General features: G+C 39.1%; 1 protein-coding gene across 1 annotated transcript in view; it reads left to right on the top strand.

Annotated features, from left to right (window-relative positions):
• Window positions 1-4,334, top strand: part of poc1a (POC1 centriolar protein A) — a 32,485-nt gene extending 28,151 nt beyond the window's left edge. The window contains exon 11 of the mRNA XM_026346746.1: window positions 2,912-4,334. Within this exon, the coding sequence (XP_026202531.1) occupies window positions 2,912-3,022 (111 nt within the window). The 3' untranslated portion in view covers window positions 3,023-4,334. The remainder of the gene's footprint in view (window positions 1-2,911) is intronic.
• Window positions 4,335-15,113: the final 10,779 nt, after the last annotated feature.

Below are 15,113 nucleotides of genomic sequence, written 5' to 3'. Positions count from 1 at the left end.
ACTTGCAGATAACCTCACCTAGATGAATCTTCACCACACACACACACACACACACACCAGTAGCCCTTAGGCTGAGCTGAGGGCTGAGTAGCCATATCAGGTTGGTAAGATAAACAGGCTAGTATTGATCTAGAAAGTGGAGACAAGTGAAGAGAGGGAGAGAAAGGGGAAATACTAGCCCTTTCTCTCCCATGATGCATGAAATAGCAGAAGATGTTATCGAGCCCAATGACCCAAAAGAAAACACAGCTCGCCCACACATTGTTGAACTCAATGGCATGTGGTACGTCTGTCAGAGCATGAGATTATCTGAGGGATTCGGCTATCTTTGTCAGTTCCTTCATGATCTGTTTGATTTTTCATGTTGGACTGTGTGAGCATGTGTGTGTTTATGTGGCACCATGAGGTCAGTGCAGGATCTCAGTTAGACAGTTACCAAACACAGCTGGATTCCTGGAGCCGTGCAGCTTAGAGGACATGCTGCGTGGTGTCTTTGGTTTTAAAATGACTATGTTGACATGTACATAAAGATTGTGGTGAATAATGTCATATCTCTGAAAACTTGAGTTTAAATCATTTGCTTAAAAAAAACACAGAAAGCCAAAGTGAAACCATGGCCTTTGGGTTCTGTTCCAGGAGTAAGAATGAAAGAAAACCACATTCAAACTCCCACTGACATCTGTGATATGGCTAAAATCCAGCCTTGGAGCAGAGCCTTTTTCTATAGTATGGTGTGTGACCTGATTCATATGTCTACTGTAAATTACTCTAGTAGCTGTAGTTCTTTTCTTTTTTTTTTTTTTTGATGATTGTATTAAATGACCATTAAATGATCATGAACGAGAGACATTCCAGGAACAGAAATGAAATAAGAGATGAGGAGAAAGTATACCTTCAAGAGCCTGTTATACAAGGTGCATATCATATAATGGTTTTGAGTTACCCTCTGAATAAGTTTAATGAATTAAACCAGCGTCAGGTTAATTTTCCATGGAATGATTCACGCTAGAAAGCTTGATATAGATGACCACAGGTACAGTAAAGAGGTTAACTTTTCATGTCTCACATGTCGATTACAAAGCTCTGTTACATTCTGTTAAACGTATGGGGAGCAACACATCGCTGCTCTGCTTTCTAGCATTTTCACAATTACAGCTGCTGGGACAAGGAGGGACATGAAATTACAGGTCAAGACATGTTGACATATCTTTCTCTCACTGGCCCAAATCTAGAGAGCCTTATCTGTCCCGGGATGATATGTTTATGGTTTGAATGTTCCTGCGTTAACCAAATCTTTGTTGCCAAGCTTTGGAGAGTAAATCCAAAGCTGCTCTCTAGCCGGGACTGTGTTTGTCACTTAGCAACATTAGCTCAGTAAACAATTATGTCAGAGATGCAAAGGGAACTGAAGCCACTTTAGTGCTTTCTGAAGACTGTGAACACGCTTTGTCTTTTGACCCTCAAGTCTCACTTTCACATTTCTTTTTATTCACTAATTTTTTTACTTACTAAATAGCTGATTAAAAGTAGATAAGGTGTTTATGTGGTTGTTGTAAGAAACCAAGGGGATAGCGCTGAATCATCGCTTTATTCCTGGATCTTTGTGTATCGCGCTAGTGATAGTTATAATTGCTAGACAAGACAAGTATGTGTGTACCTTTTAAGTACCTTTTAAAATGCAAAGTCAAAAAGAATCTTAAAAAAAGAAATGTGAAAATAAAAGTCACCACCAGTCATAGAGAATATTTTGCTTCAGCACTTTCACTATATCGCCTTATCTGTTTGTCATCCAAATAGAGTGTATACTGTAAATGAGGACCCTTTGAGTGCATTTCAAAGAGTTTAAACACTAAATCTATACATCTTAATATTGTTTGTACCACATTGCAATTTAAATGTATGTAGATGTTTTGGTTAAATGTAAAATGTTAGATACAAGCACTCTGTTTAGGCTGCTTAATCAAAAATACATGCGAAGAAACACGTATAAGCTGCCTTCGTGGCATATAGTGTGGTATGTCCATCCATTTACATTCCCAGTTAGTTTTAATTAAGAGACTACTGCCTGACTTCTTCAACATTTATGGAATTAATTGGTTTATATTGTTTAAATGCAATTTTGCTTAAGGTCACTAATTGATTAACAAACTAGCAGCAGGTTTTCTATAGCTACTACTACTATAAAACTGTAGGTATGTGCTCAGTTCTCCCGGCTGTTGAAGGTATTAATAAGTTTGTCAGCACATTAAACCTCTAATTAGTTTTCAGTGGTAAATAACTCATTTAGTTATTCTCCTGGTTTTGCTGATGCAGCTCATGTAGAAGTAAAAAACAAAAAGTAAAAACCAGCTCTGTCTTAACAGATGTGTTCAATCTGATGCTGACACCACTCAAAATTACACCTGGAGGCTCCTCGGGTAAACAGGTTCAGATGACACAGTGCTCAAATGTACAAGCACAAATATACAACAAACACTGGCACTGTTGGAGGATGCTGAGAGGAAAAGTATGTCACACTGTGATCTCACTACCCACACATGCCCATCCTGTATCGGAAAGCGACTTTCTTGTATTCTTTGTGCATAAGTGTGTTTATGCAACTGAGTGAGAGGGAGAACAAGAGAGCGTGCGTGCCAGACACAGAAACTCTGCTGTTTTCAGCTCAGGCAGCAGATCTCTCTACAATAATCAGCTGGATTGTCTTGCACGCACAACATCTGTCTCAGACACACAAAAACTGCCTCTTTCACACACACAAACCCAACCATTATATAGTCATTACTGTCAGGCTGATGCTGTACAGCCCTCACTAACATGCTCTGTCTCACTTATGCATCTCCTTCCTTCCCTCTTTCTTTCTTTGTCTCGTTGCTCTCCTTAATCTTCCCTCCTCTCGCCTTTCCCCATCCAGACGGTTTCGATCTTGGAGCAGAGGCTCACGCTGACTGAGGACAAGCTCAAGGAGTGTTTGGAGAACCAGATGGAGATCGGTCTACACCTCCAGAGACGAGAGGAGCCCTAAAGGTGGCAGGAGAGAGAGGTTGAGCTTGAGGTTGTGGTGTGTTAGAAGTGGGGTCACATCATCACACTTTGATCACACTAAACCTGGGAGATTTTGGACACACTGTCACACATTTACACCTATAGTAGCTTTTCCCTGTCTGGACCTTAATCTGAGCCTTTGAGCTGAAGTTATTATACAGAGAGATATCCGAGATGAAGGAACTGAAAATTTGAGAAGTTGTTCTTCTGCACCAGTGCTGAGAGCGCAGTCCCTTTTTTTGCTGACAAAGGGCCTAGTACTTCCAGTCACCATGTGCGTATGTGGGTGTATGTATGTGTGTGTGTGTGTGTGCGCGATGGCTGCCTGTACAGAAGTGTAGCCACATGCAGGAGATCTTTATATTTGTGCTGCACATGTTACTTCCTTTTGTGTGTGTGTGTGCAGGCTTATGAAGACAAACATTGGCAAAGTACTATTTTTATTGGAAAAACCCAACCAAAATGTGCCTAGGACATAGCCATTGTTGTAGTTGCACTCGAGACAATAGAATTATTTAATAATTTTTAAATTTAAGAAGGTCGTCCATTTTAAAATTTGAATTTGATGTTGTTTGGTATGTTTGTCGGTCATAGATTAATTCCATTTTCTTCTCCTTCCATCATTAGTAGCAGAAGAACTCATTTAAAATCACCAAACTAGCCTTGGAGAAATCTCCACATTAGTATGTTTGAGGCTTTTTTTTAAGGGCTTAAACTGAGTATTCTCATGTTTTTTTGTCAACACATCCCATGAAAAGACCAAAACTACCATTAATTATTATTAATTATGAACACCTTTTGTTTGTGTGAGCTCCACTTCTGGGTGATTTGCTCCTTCATTACATGAACATGGTCAAAGTCGTTTATTTTGGCTGAATACCACATGCATCATCCTGCTGCCATAAATACACAAGCTTTATGTGCCCCATTGGGTGCTGATCTCATTAGGAAAATTGGGTATAAGCCCAGATGTAATTGATCTGCAGTAGAAACGTCTTATTTGTCATTGTCACTCTAAAATATCAGTTTCCATTGTTGCTTATTTTATTTAAATTTTATTGTGTCGCTCCATTCCCTGAAACTCTTGTAGTATTTTATGTAACTTCATTTATTTTAATGTATATCTGACTCTTTTAAAGGTGCTACAATAAAACGTTTGCTTATAACGTTCATACATATTTACAATGTGAAAGTTACAAAGCATTGAGAGATGAGCCAACAAGTTGTTGATTTCAATTTTCTTTGTTGACGGTTAATGTTTTTCTCTCTTTATACATAAACGCAGGATAACTGCGCTTTTCGAGTTGGTTTTTCAAGTTGGATTTGATTCTTCCTTAACAGCAGAACGTCTGGTCGTAATTACCAGTTTGTAAGATAAGAATCTTGTTCCATCATTTTCCCTCTTGTGTCTGAAACTTTCATACACTGAAAGTAAGCTATCGTATACCTTCTTAATACTTTTTTTCCATTCTTATCTCCGACTTTAAATTGGTTTCGATAAAACAATTCCGATTCCTCTTTCATATGCTCGACTTTTGTTTGTGTATCTAGTGAAAGTTTGTTTTCACAGTCGTTGCCGAAACGATGTTGTCACCGGTCGCTTTTAAGAGACTGTTTCCTGCTCTGATTTGCTCACAGAGCCCGAGCAGTTAGCTGAGAAATCATGACCTTCCTGTCTTTATTGTCCTCAGCAGAGATGTTAAGATCATGAGCTGTGAGCTGTGTCATCCATCGCTCACGGCGAGTAGTTTCCAAGCCTTTTCTTTGCCAGATTTTAAGAGAGGATTTATTACAAAAGTATGGGGGTGGCAGCTTAATACGCCTGCCCTGTTTGTGTCCAAAATCCTTAGGTTTCACCCCCCAAGTAATTTATGTAACCTGAGCACTGATGCTGGATCAGTGCTTTTATTTTTAGATGCTTCAGTGAAAATGAGCCTGTAGCTGTGTTTAGAAACACGCTGTGATTTCTCAGGGAACAGACTCGTTCGAGCCATAAAAGAGCTATTCATTCATTTTAGTTTTTTATTTAAGAAACCGGGAAGATGTTTACATACTGAAGTACTGAGTCATATGAGTCCTGTTGTGGAGGTCTCAGTCAGAGAATAGTGTGGCGTTATTAAGAGGGGGAAAAATATTAATGGCTGTTTCTTTAAGGCCCGGCTCCGGCTCTGCACAGATGGAAAAAGAAGAAAAACAAAACCGGAATTCTGGAGCTGCGCTGCCGGGCCCACTCTCTTCCTTCCTGTCTGGGGCCTGGACAGACACACACACACACACACACACACACACACACACACACACACACTCGTGCCAGAGAAAAACCTCTCCCTTTACTATGGGCCTCAACCAGACGGTCTGCCAGGAGCGGTAAAGGAGGAGAGGAGGGGCTGAAAGAGTGGGCTCAATAACTGCTAAGCTTGACTTGTAAGTGTGTGTGTATTTGTGTCTTGTACCTCTATGTAGGAGAGGACCCAGTTGAATTATATATGTAACAAAGTACTCTAGAACCATAATTTGTTTTAAGATACATCTACTGTTTAAAATTTACTTCCACCTTTACATCTGCTGTGTCATTAGGAATGCTTACACATTAATATATACACTATAACATAATATCATCTAAATCCATTAATTATTTCTTCATGTACAACAACCATCTTTGTTTTCTATCATTCTGAGCTTTTAATAGTTCAGAAAAACAAAACATTGTAGAAGTCACATTGACTAATAACCAACAAAATAGCTGTCACATTAGCTGTTAGCTAGTTGAATAATTGAAGATAATTTTGTATAATAATGTACTGACTACATTTTAATGAAGGCACTCAATTGATGCAGCAGAACAACATTCAAAAAGGTTCAACTTCAGGATGAAGCTGTTGCCATTGTGATAACAGAGTTGTAAACCACAGTGCAGTGTTGAAATGTATGGATCTATTACACGAACTGGATCAGATTACATTGTTTCATAAGTACAAGTACATGAAGCAACACTGTGGTTGGGATTATGGGTTTATGGGTAATGGCTAGGCAATGCATTATGAAGGTCCTCACAAGTATAGCTGTGCAAGTGTGTGTGTGTGTGTGTGTGTGTGTGTGTGTGTGTGTGTGTGTGTGTGTGTGTGTGAATGAAAAAAGAAAAAGGAGAAAAGAAAAGTTGGAGCGCAGGACTATAATATGAGGGGAACATCTGGATATGTTTTTCCTTGTGTTCTGTGGTTGCTGCCACTACTGGCCAGTGTGTTTTACTGTTTCACTAGTTCAGTATGTCAGGTCTTTGTACTTTTTTGCTCTTCTTGGCTTTTTGTTTCCTCAAATGTTGTATTATTTTCTGATGGATTTATCAGATTAAGATGACTCCCTGCTGCTCTGCCCTGTTGCAGCTGGTGGCTGTGCCAAGATTCATCATTTCACTGAAAAATAGGCACTTTTCTCTCATCTATTGCCAGCACACATTCTCAGTTGTATACACCTCTGTTATAAATGATCTTTGCAGACCAAAACCCTGAAATGATCAAGCCATCAGCTGTATGTAGTACTTTTAGGTTCTTTTGTAGTTCTAGGAAGTAAATGACAGGGTCTGAGGATACAAAATATATAGGACATAACAATAGTAAAATAACCAAGCAAAAAAGAAAGAAACTTTTTGTGTACAAGTGTTTACAGTGAGTCAAGTTGCAATATATTTCCAGGTACATGTAAACATGCATGCACATCCTCACAGCTTAACCACTCATCACCATTTAATGATGAGTGGATACGAAAAGGTCAAGAAAGCCATGACCATGTATGTTGGTTTGTGAAGTCACAGTAACATGAAACAGTACTAGTTTAGAAAAAAGTCTATTCAACAGTTAAAAACATGTTAAAATCTCAGACTGCTTGCTTTTGCCCTGTACTTCACTTCCTTCACCCCTCGTCTCCCCCTTTCTCTGCCCCTCATCACCTCCTACTCTTTCCCCCTTGGAGACTGAGCCGTGCCTGTCGACCGTGGCTGAAGTTTGGCACTGTGCTCCTCCCACCCACGCCTCAGCTTCTGCTTCAAAAACTTTTTTTTTTCATCCGGTCCCAATGGGAGTAGATGGGTGGATGGAGCGAGGTTTAATTTTTTTTTCTTCTGTTGTAATGCGATACAACAGAAAAGGTTTTTAATCTTGTTCACCAACTAGCTTGTTATGGCAATCTGAAAAGGAGTTGCAGTTCATCTGAAACACAATTTCTGCTCCCCTCTTATCAACAGGCTATTTCTAAATGGAACTGTGTTCACACCTGCTTCTCTACAAAGAATTTTATTCTATACACATCTATAATTTGAAATGATGATATGGTTAGTTGATATGGTTAGTACCGCTTCAGCTCTGAGAAACAAATTTGTTCAGTACAACATGAAATTCTTCGAGGTCAGCTCTAAATCACTCATGACCTGCTATGACTTTGCTCAGGTAACACAAATAAAACCGGCTCACACACGCTTCGAGCTGTGTAAATGTGTGCAGAGTTTAAAACTGATGACCTACTATACGACGGACCAACCCATAAAACAAACCTGCTAATTACTTGAGAACACCTGCCCCACTCCCAAAGTCTCACCTCACCTGGCTCTGTAAAAGTTGAACACTCACACACACCCACAGCTTAAAGGATGAATTCACCGTTTTTCAGTTTTGCCTTAAAACAACAGTCAGGTGCCCAAATGAACACTAAAAGACGTTTTTCATGCTGTAATCATTCCTCCTGTTCATACAGGCCATGAATTGATCTTTGCCTAAAGCCCTAACGGCCAAAATCCACAGTCGTGTAATAAAATATGTGTCTTAAGCTAATGTGAGGCTTCAGCAGTTTTTTCAGTATGAAATTCCCTCTTTGTGTTTCCCTGGACAGTAATTCCCTGTTGAGGTGCAAATGAAGTTCAGAAACAAATGAAGTTCAGAAACAAAAAGAGGGACTTTCCTACTAAAAAGCCTGCAGCGTAAGAACATATTCACTTATAATAATGTTACTAATGTGGAAGGTCAGATTATGATGTCTAAATGAATGACGAGGAAGCCGTAACAAAACCAAAAGAAAAACTGACCATCTGAAAATAAAATGATCAGTAATGGTTTCACCAGTGAAACCACAGTATTTATGACTAATGTCACTTGTGTCACTGGGTTTTTCTTTTTAGGTCACTAGTCTGGAGATTTCTGTCATTAGCACAGAGGACAAACGGTGACACAGGACACGACCAGCCTCATATAGTGAAGTGTAAATATGCTATCAGATACCTTTATGACAATGTAAATAATGAAGTAAAGTAGCCACAGTTGAAGGTGTGTTAGCCGTGTTACTACATGGTCCAGTTAAAGTGTTTGTTTCAGTTCATCGACTGTTGCAGATAAATCAAGAAAATTATCTGATTGTTTGTGAAAATAAGTTATTTACTTAATTAGGTCCGATCACGTCAGGACTTTAAATAATGTTTTGTGACCTTTATAAAGTAAGTGTATATGTTCAGCTTGTTTCATAATTGTGCAATAAGTAAATACGACGTCCGACCGGATTCACTACTCATTTCTTTACGTGGACACGTGATTATATACCTAAACATTTGTGGTTAAGAGGTTATTTATATAGACTTAAAATGGCTGGACTGATGTTGTGTTGGTGTGCTGTGATGCTGCTGGTGAGAAAGGAGAAAGTAAAACTCTGTAGGAGATACTACACAGAATTAAGAGACTTATTTGAGCACTTTTGACTATCTGACTTTATGTCCCTGCCTCTCAGCTCTCGTAGGGACATGGGGTGAAGCTGAAGGTGTGTGTGAAGGCTGAGTTAACACACGACGACTTAACTCTGCCTTTACAATCTTGCCTACGTAGAAACTGTATGTTTGCTCGGCAGGTTGATTAGATACAGTAGGCGGGCTGAAGATTACAGGTGGTTCAGGAAAGATTTAAACATTCAAATAAAAACTCAAACAGAATTAATGTTGCTTTTGTCGTGTTGATTCAGTGATTTATTAAATACTCACTCAAACTGGAAACAAAATCAGTCAAATGTGTTTTCTGGAGCTGTTCCAAATGTAGAGATCAGCAGAGTGATTTTGAGGACAGGTTGGGTGACTCAGTTAAGGGTGGATTTCTACTGTTAACTCTTTAATGCACCATTGACTTAAGCTTTTTAACTTTCTTTCTATGGCAGAAAGCACCTTGAGCCCTACTTAAAGCTACAATATGCAAATTAATCCAGGAATAAAATGAGACTTGAAATCACCGCTCTGCTCTGCTACAGTCTGCTACACTGCTCCATGTCGTTATAATGAAATTAAATGAATGTAAAAGCTCCAAACGTACCAATCCTACTGATCTAACTGTAACTGTTCTCTGATTGGTTAAAAAATACGAGCCTCACTCAAAAACCTTTAGAAGTCAATATCTTCAGTCTGGGTCACAACAGTGCATCGGCAGCACATCACCACATCAAGATTTGGAGCATAGAAACAAAGTTACCTGGTGTAGAAATATTCAAAGAGGTGTAGATTCAAACTCTCATCTCATACTGACTCATACAACTCAAATAACAGACTCTTCGATCTAAATTCTGACTTCGTCTTGGTCTCTCAGAACACGTTTGCAGTGCTCATCTTGTTTTAAGACCATGTTGTAAATCAAACACGTTAACAGTTGTTGCACACCAGATGGTGGAGCAGGAAGCTGACTGTCGTTGGGCAGAATATTGTCTAAATACGGAGCTAACTTTTTTGTTTTTGCATTATTAGGCGATATTTTAGTTGTATACATGGAATGAACAACCAATAGTTTAGTAACAAATAAAAAAGGGCTAGAGAGAGAAGTACTTAGAATACTTTATCTCACTTCATCCTATAAAAACCACGAATGTCTCTAAAAAATGGCACGAAATTCATGTAACAGATGACTTCAGTAAGGAACAAAGAGAACTGACTAAAAGATTTAACCAAATTGGACAAAACACACCAACGAACATAACCAAGACAGGAATTGTATTCCTACCAAAGCACAGTATTTTAAAAACAAATGCATATACTATAAAGAATTCAGTCAATTAGAAGTATGTACAAATACACAGAAAACAACTGTCAATCAGAGAGAATGTCCTTGTGTGAAATACATTATAGATTATAACAGAAACAACATTTTATTAATCCTTATTATGCTTATTTAGTGCCTTAATATGAATCAAAGTTATTCATGTACATATATATTCTCTTCATTCAGACTGCTGCTCTTTAAATCCATTCACCATTATCTTGTCTCTGGTCTCTGAGGACTGTTTTCTACCTCTCGCTCTCGTTTCTCTGTGTCATGTCAGTTCCTCTATCTCTTTCCATCTTACGAGTTTTGTTTTATAATAATAAGAATAATGAATTCGATCCGAGACGTCTCTGTGACTCAGGGTCCACAGTGTGAGCACGTGTTCACCGCTCCACAACAGACACACGAAACACGTAACGACACACTCAGCCACACTTGAATTAGCTCTGTGATTCTTGAAAAATTCATAGCAGCCAAGTGCTCACACTTCCACGGAAGAAATCAACATTAACACTGCCTTTATTTTTACTCGTGTGAACACGGAGTGTTTTATCAGTTCCCACGACAATCAAACTCAAAACGTTTTAGGCTGCACTCACATATCTCATTACATTTGTCCAAGATCAAGCATCAGTCCAACATTTTGTGGTTCTGATCTGTTATATATTCAGCAGTTAGACTTTAATGTTATGCAGTAATTTTGCATTTAATACTGTCCAAAATAGCCTGACCACCCTGGAGATTAAGAAGAACAGAATTTTCCATTTGCATTCCTCAATTTTAGTTATAGTTCTACCAGTGATCAATAACTGTGTCTGCACATGTCCAGTGTTTCAATAGCGCACAGAGCAAGTTAACAGAATTACTTGATGCATTTCCCAGACCAGCTTATACCAGTGTGCTGCCGACCTGCATGTTTGGGGGCAAAGGAAACAGCAGAGGAAATGCCAGTGTTAGTGTGGGAGAGTGGTGGCCACCTCACTCCATCACTGAGGTGAGTGGGTTTAATCTACAGTCTGCCTTAAAGAGACCTCAGACAGAAACAAAGAGACAGGAACAGAGGCCAGTGCCAAGTTTCTATTTTCCTAGTTTTCTCCAGAAAGAGAAGGGAAGAATTAACATTGCGATTATGCTGTAGTGAACCTATTTGGAAAATAACAGACAGAGCAAGAGATCAAAGTGTTTTAATTATTAAAATTATATTAGCACGGCTATTAACTACAAATCCTGTCTAATCCTAATGGATGTGAGCTACAACTGTTTCACTGAAAAAGTACACTTCAGTTATGTGAACGTGAAGTTTAAATCTGCAGAAACCTGAATCGAGAACATTTTAATCTGTTAAAAAAAAAAAAGGGGGTTTTGGAGCTGTTCCATTTATGATGAATGGAGACTTTTCCTAAATACTGGATGCAGCCCAGGGTGATTTTCCAGGGAAAAGAGCAGGTTCAGAAATGATCAGTAGAATGCTGTTAATGGGTAAGAAAGCCCAGATGAGTCCACGACGGTCAGATTAACCTTATACTCTGTTTTAAAAATGCTCTTTATGTCCACATATTGCACATTACATAAGGGAGGGGGGTCTAGCAGAACCACGTCATTATGTCACTGTGCACATTTCTGCTATAAGATGGGATCAAAGACTCTTCCATCTGTTAAAGGAGTTGTTATTTTCATCAAGGAATAGTTTAACTTCATTTCAGAGAGATTAACTTTTCACTCATTACCTTTTCTGCTTCAGGAGATTCTGATGCAGAGTCAAATTTCTTTGTGTGACCGTTCTTTGTATTTGATTTAAATACGAGAACTGTAACTGATTTCGACCTGTGGGCTCGGATGAGGGCAGTTTTTCTAAAAAGTTGACAATGTTGACACAGACAGAAACAGGAAGTGTGTACATGGATGATCAGAAAGGCTCTGTGCTTGCCAGAATTACAGATTGAAGCCAGGTGATTCATGTATACACCTAAATCTGTGTTGCCAGGTCACTGTCAAATAAATCTGATCAGACTAAACACACACACACAAAATGATGGAAGTTCTTAAGTGTTAAACTAAATAATGCCAAAGGGCTTTGGTTAGTCATATTGTTCCATTACTTAGTCATGAATGTTTAAGGTTCTTGCGCCTCAGCTTCTATTGCATTATTGTGGTTGACCACTGGGGCTGAGTATCTCAATATCCAGCTCCCTGAATCCATCCGTGACCGGGGGGGATTTGTTGCATGTGCACCTGCAACGCTAACAGCAAATACAGTACAGTACAGTACATCCCCCAGTTTAAGTGGTCAGGGTGGGTGGAACGCTAATGTGCACGTGTAGTGGGCTAAACGGTATCATCGCTGTACCTAATGGACAGAGAGTTCTGTTGGGATCTGTTGGAGCCACTCTTTAACTTGGAGGTCACGGCCTTGAGTGCTCCTACCAGGACTGGAACTGCTTTGACCTTCACGGTCCACATCACTTTCAGGCACTGGTACTTCTCCAGCTTCTCATACTCCTCCTCCCTGATCGTGATGTTACTTGGAACTTCTAGGTCTATCACCACTACTTCCGCGTTTGTTTGTTGTCTATTATCACGTTGTCTGGTCGGTTATCCAGCACCTTCACGTTTAACAGAATTATTCTCCATCACAACGTGTCCTGTTGCACATTTAGTTGCTCTTCTTGGGTTGAGGTTGTAATGTGTCTTCGATCTCAAGCTGTGAGATTCCTCTGTATCGTGTTGAAGTATTAGTTAACCACTGTAGTGTGTTGTTGGTCTGTGCATCAAAAATTCCCTCATAGGTTTAATTTAACGCTTAATTTACACTGAAGGGCCACGGTGCAGTCATTACCCAATCTGACATACCCCAAAAGTGATTTTGTGTCTGACACAGATGTTCCCTGGCTACGCACTCTTTCAGAGAGCCTGTTGTTGTCCATGAAGGGAGTGGAAACACAAGAGCCCTAAAGTTAGTGTGTGTGTGTCTGTTTGTGTACTAATGTCTACACATATATGTCTGTGTCTGTGTTTTGTTAGTGAGTGTGTGTTTGTGCGTAAGTCAGTGGGGGGGATAAAGAGCCATTGTCTGCAGCTGGTGCATCCCCCACTCCTCTTCTCTGCAGCTGTGAGGAAATCAAATGCTCCTCTTTTTCCTCTCTCTGCCTCTGTCACAACCTGCTGATGCCTTATTAGGTCATTCATGGTGAAATGTAGTGATGACCCACTAATGGATGGTGTAGTTCATCACCAGCACCACTGAGAAGCCACAAATAGGTAATTAAAAGAAAAAAATCCTACGTAACATGACACCCAGCTTTAATTAGTATTTTTATAATTGATATAACAAAATCTCTTTTCACTAGTTGTGAATAAAATAAATAATGACGTAAGTAAGTCATACCAAACCTCACTTTGCTTTTCTTCTAGTACTGTTGTAAAAACATCATCACAAGCTCTGGACAGGCACATTTTTATTATTTATTTCTTTACATAATCTAAATGTGTATTCAATCTGCTGTATTATCTAAACTTCCTATCCTGTTAAGGGCAGTAGGGCTGCTCGAGCACATCCCAGCTGTCACCGGTCTCACTGACACCTGCGCACCTCTCCGACAGGTCACTATTAGCCTGTCAGAGACTATTCACACTCACATTCACACCAGGAGGTATCTTTGAGCCACCAATCAACTCTAACTGCATGTCTTTAGACTGTGGGAGGAAAATTACTGTCCTGGATTCAAGCCAGAGACAACACTAACCACTCCTCCACCACACTGCTCCATAAACATTTACTCAATGAATCTAATCAATTTTGAAGAAATATAATCGATAGCTGCAGCTGCACTGCCAGCTACGAACAGCAGGGTGGCGTAACGGACCCTGAACTTTGTGATGCTACTGTGGTATCAAACATACAGTACGTCAGTCACATATAATGATTAAAAATAAAAACATCATTCTGAATCATTCCTAGTTTTTATATCTTAATGCATACAGTAGTTTAGACCCACTGTAGAAGAGTAGTGCAGTGGGTTAGTGATAGTCTATACTTCTTTATAGTGTTGAATCAAGGTGATCCTGATTGTCTCTCACTTGGCTGTCGCTCCTACTTTGTCAGAGAATATACGTATATTGTTGAGCCTTTCTCAACTTTCCCTGTAGTGTAGCTGAATTTGCAGAGCTGCAAATCCAGGTTTTATTCACAGTGAGCAGCAACTGTCACTGAAAGCCAGCGTTTTGAATCTCTATATGTGAACAACTAGTAAGAATCCCTTTTGGCTCATTTTTGCAACTGCCAGGGACTTAAACTGCATTTTGCCTTTAAATATTTTAGTTTCTAGCCCAGGTTTCTATAAACCTATATAACAACTAGAACTGTTTAAAACATCCAGTGAGGTAGATCAGCTCTTATTGGAAACTGGAACAAATGGGAGAAAATGTAACTCAGGAATTTACACGTTCTCTGCAGAAGCACTAGTGAATAATCTACAGTGTCGACACTTGATTGTTGCATAATACAAGTTTTAGTTAGGAGTGTATCATTTGTCGTTTGTCAATTCAGAAAAGAAGGACTCTGTGGCTTTTGTCACGAACAAACTGGTCAAATATGGAAACACCCCAGTCACCATTCAGAAATCTGAGCTGATGCACTTCCATCATTGACTGCAGCAGCCTAATCTGTCGATTGTGGTCTGTGGTGTTCCTGCACTCACTGTTCCTGTTATTTGTCTGCAAGATTTCAAGAAATGTGTAATGCTAAAGAAAATATATTTTTAAAAAGATTTTTATAACAACAGTGATTAAAGAAATATAAAAAATATATCTTTTATCACTATAAATAATATAATAAATAGGAGGCTTAAGTTCGTCCACTACCATGAACATAGAAGGTGGTGATGGACAAAATATTTGGATTCTCATTATTTCTTCAATTAACAGATTTCATTCATAGTTTTATAATATTTCAGAAGAGACACTTTCACAAAGCATTCAAAAGAAATGATCTCAGAATACTTACTATAATATATACCT

The sequence above is a fragment of the Anabas testudineus genome, chromosome 5 (assembly GCF_900324465.2).
Source record: "Anabas testudineus chromosome 5, fAnaTes1.2, whole genome shotgun sequence".
Lineage (NCBI taxonomy): Eukaryota > Metazoa > Chordata > Actinopteri > Anabantiformes > Anabantidae > Anabas > Anabas testudineus.
The sequence above is the reverse complement of the archived record's forward strand: the minus strand, read 5'-3'. Positions and strand labels throughout refer to the sequence as shown.